Source organism: Aristolochia californica, unplaced genomic scaffold (genome assembly GCF_029961685.1).
Source record: "Aristolochia californica isolate CCGP_79_NKW_82.1479 unplaced genomic scaffold, dmAriCali1.0.hap1 SCAF_10, whole genome shotgun sequence".
Taxonomy (NCBI): Eukaryota; Viridiplantae; Streptophyta; class Magnoliopsida; order Piperales; family Aristolochiaceae; genus Aristolochia; species Aristolochia californica.
This window is the reverse complement of record NW_027181771.1, coordinates 23,573,379-23,580,556: the sequence shown is the minus strand read 5'-3', so window position 1 is coordinate 23,580,556 and position 7,178 is coordinate 23,573,379. Positions and strand designations below refer to the sequence as shown.

The window sequence follows — 7,178 nt, the reverse complement described above, 5'->3', positions numbered from 1 at the left end:
AATTAGTTAGCATTTCCGGCTTAGACGCTGATGAGGTCAAATTGTGACCGCAATGGTATGTGTGAAGAAACTGTAAAATGAAGGCAGGGTTCGGGGCGCCAGCCCCGACCGGGGTCAAAGGGGGCTGGTCCCCTTGGTGGCGAGGTCCGGGGAGCATATCAATGGGATATAAAAAAAATGAAAGGAAATTAAAAGACCCAAGTGTGAAAGGGAATTAATAGAAGCAGAGGGAAACAGAGGCGAGCTCTGTACTAACTGTCGCAGTGGTCAGAGGCCTCCATCGGTGCCGAAAGAGATAGGAAGCTTCCTATCTTTCATTTCCGCAACTGTCTCCCAGCTGTCTTCCATGATTCAGTGCTGCAAATCACCTATAAATAGAGGTATTCTTCAGCAGCAATGGGCATCCAGAGTAAAACCTATTCCCTGTTCGTTTTCTTTATTAGTTTCTTCTTTTGTAAGTCCAGAAGTCATTGAAGCTCTTCTAAGAGCATATGGTGGGACAAAATTAGTTTTGTAATGAAATAAGGTTCAGCGTTGGTTTTCTTCTTGATTCCTGGGTTGAGCTTACTTTGTTTTACAGGTTACGTGCACAAGTCTTCCAAGCAATCATAGTTGTGGGTGATACCAAATATCAGTTCTACGTATGCCCTTAATCACACAAAAGAATCTTGGAAGAAATGAACTCTATGTTACCAAATCAGGCTAAATTAGTTAGTACTCTCCAAATTAATGTAGTTAAGAAAGCTCACCTAGATATACTTGAGACAACGCATGATAAATAAATACCTTTAGGAATATTTATGTTTCATATAGTAGTTAGCTAGAACCTTCGGGGCTTAATTAATTAGTACCGACCAAAATAACTTAGTTAAGAAGAATCATTTCACATGAGCAATTGGATGAATGTGCCGGTCTCAAGATCCTCATGGATATAATTTTTATGACAATATACAATTAAGTTACTTATGAGTGAATTAAGAAGAAAGCAGACGACCCCATGGAAGGGATCAACAACATGTGTCTCTCAAACAAGCCAAATTTTCAAAACAAGATTTTGGCCCCAATACAAGAGTCAACCCCTTATTTCAAAAATTCAATATTTCAAAAAGTTAGGCCCAGATTTGGATGTTACAGCACTCCCAAATGATCAGTAAGTGACATACCAATATGTTTTGTAATAAAAAGGATTTAATATATATTTGATTAGATTTTTTGGACTTATTTTTTACCTTGTTTTTCTAATTGATAAAATATCATTTTCTAACTCTAATGTTTTTTTTTAATGTTGGAGAGATTTCTATTTAACAATATCTCGCACAAAATTGTTTTCAACATGCTACCAAAGAAATTTTTTTAAGTGCTCATGCTCCTAGACTCAAATTTGAGGTTTTAACCATCTCAAGCTCTCAAAGGAAGTCAAAACCTGAACTTGAGTCTTTCCTCCAAGAGATAATAGTATCAATGATTTTTCTTTTAAATTTTGTTTAAATATTTAGACCTATGATTGTTGAATGTGAGCTTATTGATTCAAAGATCATATTTGAATCAATACTCGATTGATTGTTTGAATGGTTACCACTCAAAAATAGTTTTGCAGCCCCTTCTTGGAGCTTCTTATTTTCTAATCACATAATACATTCTTGTGTGTTGATTTATTATGGTATTTAAAATGGTTTTTACATAGTATTAGAAGTTTGGGGTAGAATTTCAAAATCCAAGTATATACATGCATTTACATTTAAATCTTAAATTGTATTTGGTTGAGAATACTAAACTAGTATCATTGTACTTTTAAATCAATCACTGAAGTTTAGACTACTACTACGCATGAGCTATACTTTCAAACCATTGATTCCATTGAGCTGAGTACCACGCTTAATTTGAAAAACCAATCAAAGATTTACCTTGGACTTATATTTTGAAATCTAATGATTAAAGACTATTTGAGATTTTCTTACATAGATAGGTACATAGAATTGGTTGTGTTTATTATTTGTTCTTACATTATAAAATCTACCAATTAGGAAGCAAGTAACCCTTGTAAATTGGGTCAAGCATTGGGTAGACAAGACCATCCTAACCTCAATTTCATTGAGTGCATCCATGTGTGGCTGAAAAAGAAACGTTGTGAAGCATTGCTACTATGATTGTGTGATATAAGTCCTCATGTAGCCAAGCACTCTTGAAACTCTTATTCTTAAGTCTAGGGTAGTACCTAATAAGTTATTATAAATCCTTGTGAAGCTCTAGGCTTGTGTTGTCTACTTTGCTACTAGAAACCCCTTTAATGGTCTAGATTGTGTGCCTAGTTTGTGATTGTAAATCTAAGAAAAGATGAATTTTTGTAAGTGAGTTGTTGTTGTCAATTTAGTGGCATGAACGCCCAACACCCCCCCAAGATTTATCCCTCATTGGACCTAATAGATTGTACCAGCTCCATTTTCCTCTTGCCTACTACTCACTTCCCTTCGTTAAAAATTGAATGCATGTTGAGTCCTTTTTAAGAAAAAATATTAGTAAAAGCATTACTATTCCCATTGATAACTAATTGTGGTAACAAAAATATACTCAAAGATAAGACACTTGAATAATAAAGAAATAAGCTAAGACCCTAGTTGATTCCCCCTTTAGATCTAATTGCATTAAGATATTTTAAAGCTAATTATGAACATATAAACACCATAAAATAACTTAACACGAGGATTTAATGCCTCAAGAATCATCTTATCATAAATATGAAATAGACAATAATCTAATTGTGAAAAGATGCACTCTTTAAACAAAGTTTATTGTAACCATATTGAGTTGAAACCTCTCCTTATCACCTCATTTGTCATGATCATAAAGCTTCTTTGTGCCTCCATGATGAGATTTCTCCCAAATCTTGTCTTTTAATTCTTGACATAGTCGTGCTCCTCACATTTTGCTTCCAATAAGAACTTATTACGCTTAACTTTTGTGATTTTACTAGAACTCATATGCAAATTTTGGTTTACTTCCTCTTGGCCACAGCTATGCTTGCCTATTTTTATCTTTTAATTATTTTTTATGTGAACATAATCTTCTCTTTCCTCAAGCACTTTTAAATTGTTTTGGATTTCCGTAATTTGGTTCACTTACCCAAGGATGCCTATATCACCAAGACATATAACATATCAAATGGGACGTATTGGATATATGGTATCGTAGAGCCCTAAAAGATGATAAATGTCTTATAAAGTGCTACACATGGTGCAGACAGTATGTATCAGATCGAATATGATTCGATATGTTAGCTGATACCAATATATACTCGATCTTACCCACTATGTCAACTTTTTGTTGTTTCCTTTTTTTAGCATCATATCTTTGCTAAAAAAAACACATTTCCCATACTTATGGTATTTTTGTTTGACGTTAGTAACACAAAATAATCGTGCATCAATTAGTAATGACAAAATTTATTTTGTAGCTGCTCTTTCCTGCCTTATCCAATTTTTACATCAACAAAGTTGTTTAAGGCACAAGAAATGGAAAATTGCCATAAAGCTGAAAATTAGTTTCTTCAAACAAAATTATCCAGATGACATTTCTTGATAAATCGTTACATAAACCATTTTTATATTTTTCTTATTTTTAATTTATTATTTTATTATTATGTTAGATCTTGATACTTTAATTGTTGAATCTTAAGATTTCCCAAATCAAGTAGCAATTCTTGAACTTCTTGCTAAACTTTTTCCTTGGGTTTAAATTTATGGAAACATTTGTAACTGTCAGAAAAAAATATAAAAAAAATACAAATAAAAAAGTCTTTATCCACATAGAGATATTTTTCTCTTGAATGCCATCTATTCTAAATAATGAAATGAAAAAAATCGAAAAGCCTTTGATTTCTCCTACAATAGGTATCATTGAATATCAAAGCATTGATCCACATGAACTGGGGTTGAGACTAATCATAGGTGGTAGCTGTGATTGGCATTTGCAGAGCCTTTGAAACAAAAAGCAATGATTAATCTCGTTAACAGGATTCATTTATAATTAATCCCTAAGTGAACAAATGGTCAAATTATTTTCTTCTAATGCAATTGATGTATGTATAATTTTTTTGTCCAAAAAAAAAGCTTTTGAATATATTTTTGCAATTTTTTTGTCCAAAAAATAGATTGACTAACACAATACTTTTTTTGCTATTTTAGGTCACAAACAGCAGTGCATAACAAACAGAAGGTCACTCAATGGACTTTTAGCATAAAAGAACCTTCACTGAGAAGAAAGGCAATATTAGCAAGCTACTAGAAAATATTATTCACCACATACTCTCTTTCTTCCATCGAAGTGTGCAGTAAAGACTTCAATTCTATCTAGGCAATGGATAAACATGTGGAAACCCTTATGGATATACACAAATATTATAGACTTTGATGAGAAATTCACAACCAATTTGAAGAAGACACATTATGTACAAGCTGTCCACCAACTTTTATTGCTCCATACACTAGACAAGGTTAAGAAGTTTCGCATGTTCTTTTGTCCCGGTGACAGATGCTCATCCGATCTCAGAGAGTGGATTGAGTTTGTCAAAGTTAAAGGAGTGGGAGAGCTTGTGCTTGATTTTAGTGGAAATGTAAGGCACTCCGACTCGACAGATGATGATGATATCAGGTGGGGGATGAATACATTTAGAATGCCAAACTCTTTGTTCACTTGTCTATCAATATCATCTCTCGACTTAACTTGGTGCATACTAGAGCCTCCGCATGATTTCAAGAGTTTCAAAGCCTTAAGAAGTGTTGCTCTCTATGGTGTGACAATTAATGGTGCTCAATTAGGTGAGATAATTCGTAGGTCCCCTATTCTCGAGGACTTAACTATGAGTTACTGTGACTCCCTGAAGTCAGTAAAGATCGATCATCTTCAATTGAAGATATTAACATTGGAGTCATGTTTCGATGTTGAAGAGATGGAGATAAGAACGCCAAACCTAAAGAATCTTCAGTACAAGGGTCAAGTTTGTGACAACCCTATTTTAATTGATGTCTCCTCCATAAATGAAGCAACCCTACTGCTCACCCATGATGAGCTTGACTACGAGTTGCATCTCTGGCAGAATTTCTTGACGAAGCTTTCACATTTAAGCTCCCTAGAAGTTAAAGTCACAAATACTCATCCGGTACGTTTCCATCTGCCTATTTCTGTTTATGTAAAATACATATTCTGGTTTGGTCAACCAGACTAGTTTCTTGTCTATGATGCTCCTTGTTGAAGGGTCATGTGGACGACTTCTTTTACATATTTGGATTTGATCAAGCTAAGATGTCTAAGTTTTTCAGTTACACCCTTTTGTCCATTTCTCCTTCAGAAAAAAAGATCTATATACAGATAAACTTTTATAAATGTCCTAGTCATGTAATCATATAATTTTTCTCCTATTTTTTGACTTCTTGTTTCCACCAGCATGACATAAGAGGAGATAAATTTGGTTGTTTTCTTAAGTGGAACCCCTCATTGGCTGCTTTCTCAATTTATCACTTTTTCTCAACCGAACACTGGAGTCATACCCGTGATACAGAAGTAGTCAAGGGAGTCATCATTTTTCTTTCATTTATCAGATATCTAGATACAACGATATAATTGAATGTCATGTCACAAAGATGACTTCTGGTGCATTAGTCATGCAAATGTTTTACATTTTGCGGCAGCTAGAGCCCTCTTGAAGTTTTTTTCTAGTGCCAACATATAGGAATCTGACCCTTTAGTATTTAACGAAGGAGAGAATTTTTCTCAAAACTGGGATAGTGAAAATCTCTGCTTCGTCACTCTTGTCTGATTGTGTGCATATGGCAAGTTCCAACTCTGTTGTATGGTGACTACAATGATTATGTTGTTAAATCCTCTTGAAGTTAACTATTTTTTTAAGTATGCATTGCACTTTTCTTATATTCCCAGGTCCTCGAAGAACATGAAAAATTGCAATTGTCATTGGTCAAACTACTGAAGCACGGGCACTTATCTTATAAAGGTGAAATGCATTCCTTGGACTTCTATTAAGTTCAATTCACTTGTTTTGCTATTTTGTTGTGGATGCGGGATCACTTCCTTTTGTTGAGTTTGATTGGATTGAGAAAGTATAGATTTTCACCTTTTGTTTTGAACATGCTTTTATCACTGGTTTCAATGAGGGGAAATAGTTGAGCAGATTTTGCTTCTCCTTGTTTCAGATCTCTTTGAGAGCTACTGAAAATAAAATTTGAATATGCATTTGGGTTTTCTTTGTCTCATCTACTTAAATCTGACTTATGTATTAAATTTGGTTAAATCAGACTTTGTCCTCTCAAATCAAGGAGATAACGAGGAAGGGAAGATGCCATGCTGAGTTGACTTGATTGTTCTTTCTCTCTCACAGTGGAAAAGATTTTGTAGCTTTCTAGTGTGTACATCATGAAGAAGAAAAGGCATATGAGGAAACAAGCTCATAGTTCTATTCATCGGGTGAATGACATAGAATAGAATTTCATGGCAGGGAAAAGAAAATTTAGGATGATTATTAGGTTCATTGTTTAAGTTTTTATCAGTAATTTTTTTAGTATTTATTATTCAATCATTTTTAGCATCATGATCATTTTTAGGTGTTTGTGAGCAATTTATGTATTTATTACTCAACCAATTTTGTTTTGAATCTACTTGTGTTGTGTTACACACATATCTCTTTTTAATAAAAAGAAACATTTTTTCCATTAAAGTTCGCCATTTTAAGATTTGGTTATTTTTTAAAACCATAAGTTTTCATTTTCTCCAACGACAAGTAAAACAAGTTGATGGGGCACATAGATCCAAGTTAGATTTTAATCATTTGAAGAAAAAAATGGGTTAGAATTTCAACAAAAGGTTATTTATGTATTTATATGACTTCATATTTTTAATATTATATTTATTTAATAACTTACAAAGAAATTAAATATTATAAAAGTAACATTTAATTATGAGGTATTTTGGTACTTTTATGATAAATTTTTATTTGACATATTTAATTTAATATAAAACCTTAGTTTAATTTTTTATTATTAATTAAGTAAGATATAAACTATTTAACTTAAAAGTATTTATTAGTAAATTATTTTTTTACTTTCCATTATATTTTTAAAGAGCATTCTAACTCACACAAAATTATTTTCTAGTATACTTTCTCTTGAACA

At 32.9% G+C, this 7,178-nt stretch overlaps 1 protein-coding gene across 1 annotated transcript; it reads left to right on the top strand.

Moving 5' to 3' along the window:
* Positions 1-4,363: 4,363 nt before the first annotated feature.
* On the top strand, positions 4,364-5,699 carry LOC137942943 (F-box/FBD/LRR-repeat protein At1g13570-like). Its single transcript, XM_068788660.1, has 3 exons — positions 4,364-5,155; positions 5,251-5,391; positions 5,595-5,699. The coding sequence occupies exons 1-3, from the start codon at positions 4,364-4,366 to the stop codon at positions 5,697-5,699; spliced, it is 1,038 nt and encodes a 345-aa protein (XP_068644761.1).
* The last annotated feature ends 1,479 nt before the right edge of the window (positions 5,700-7,178 follow it).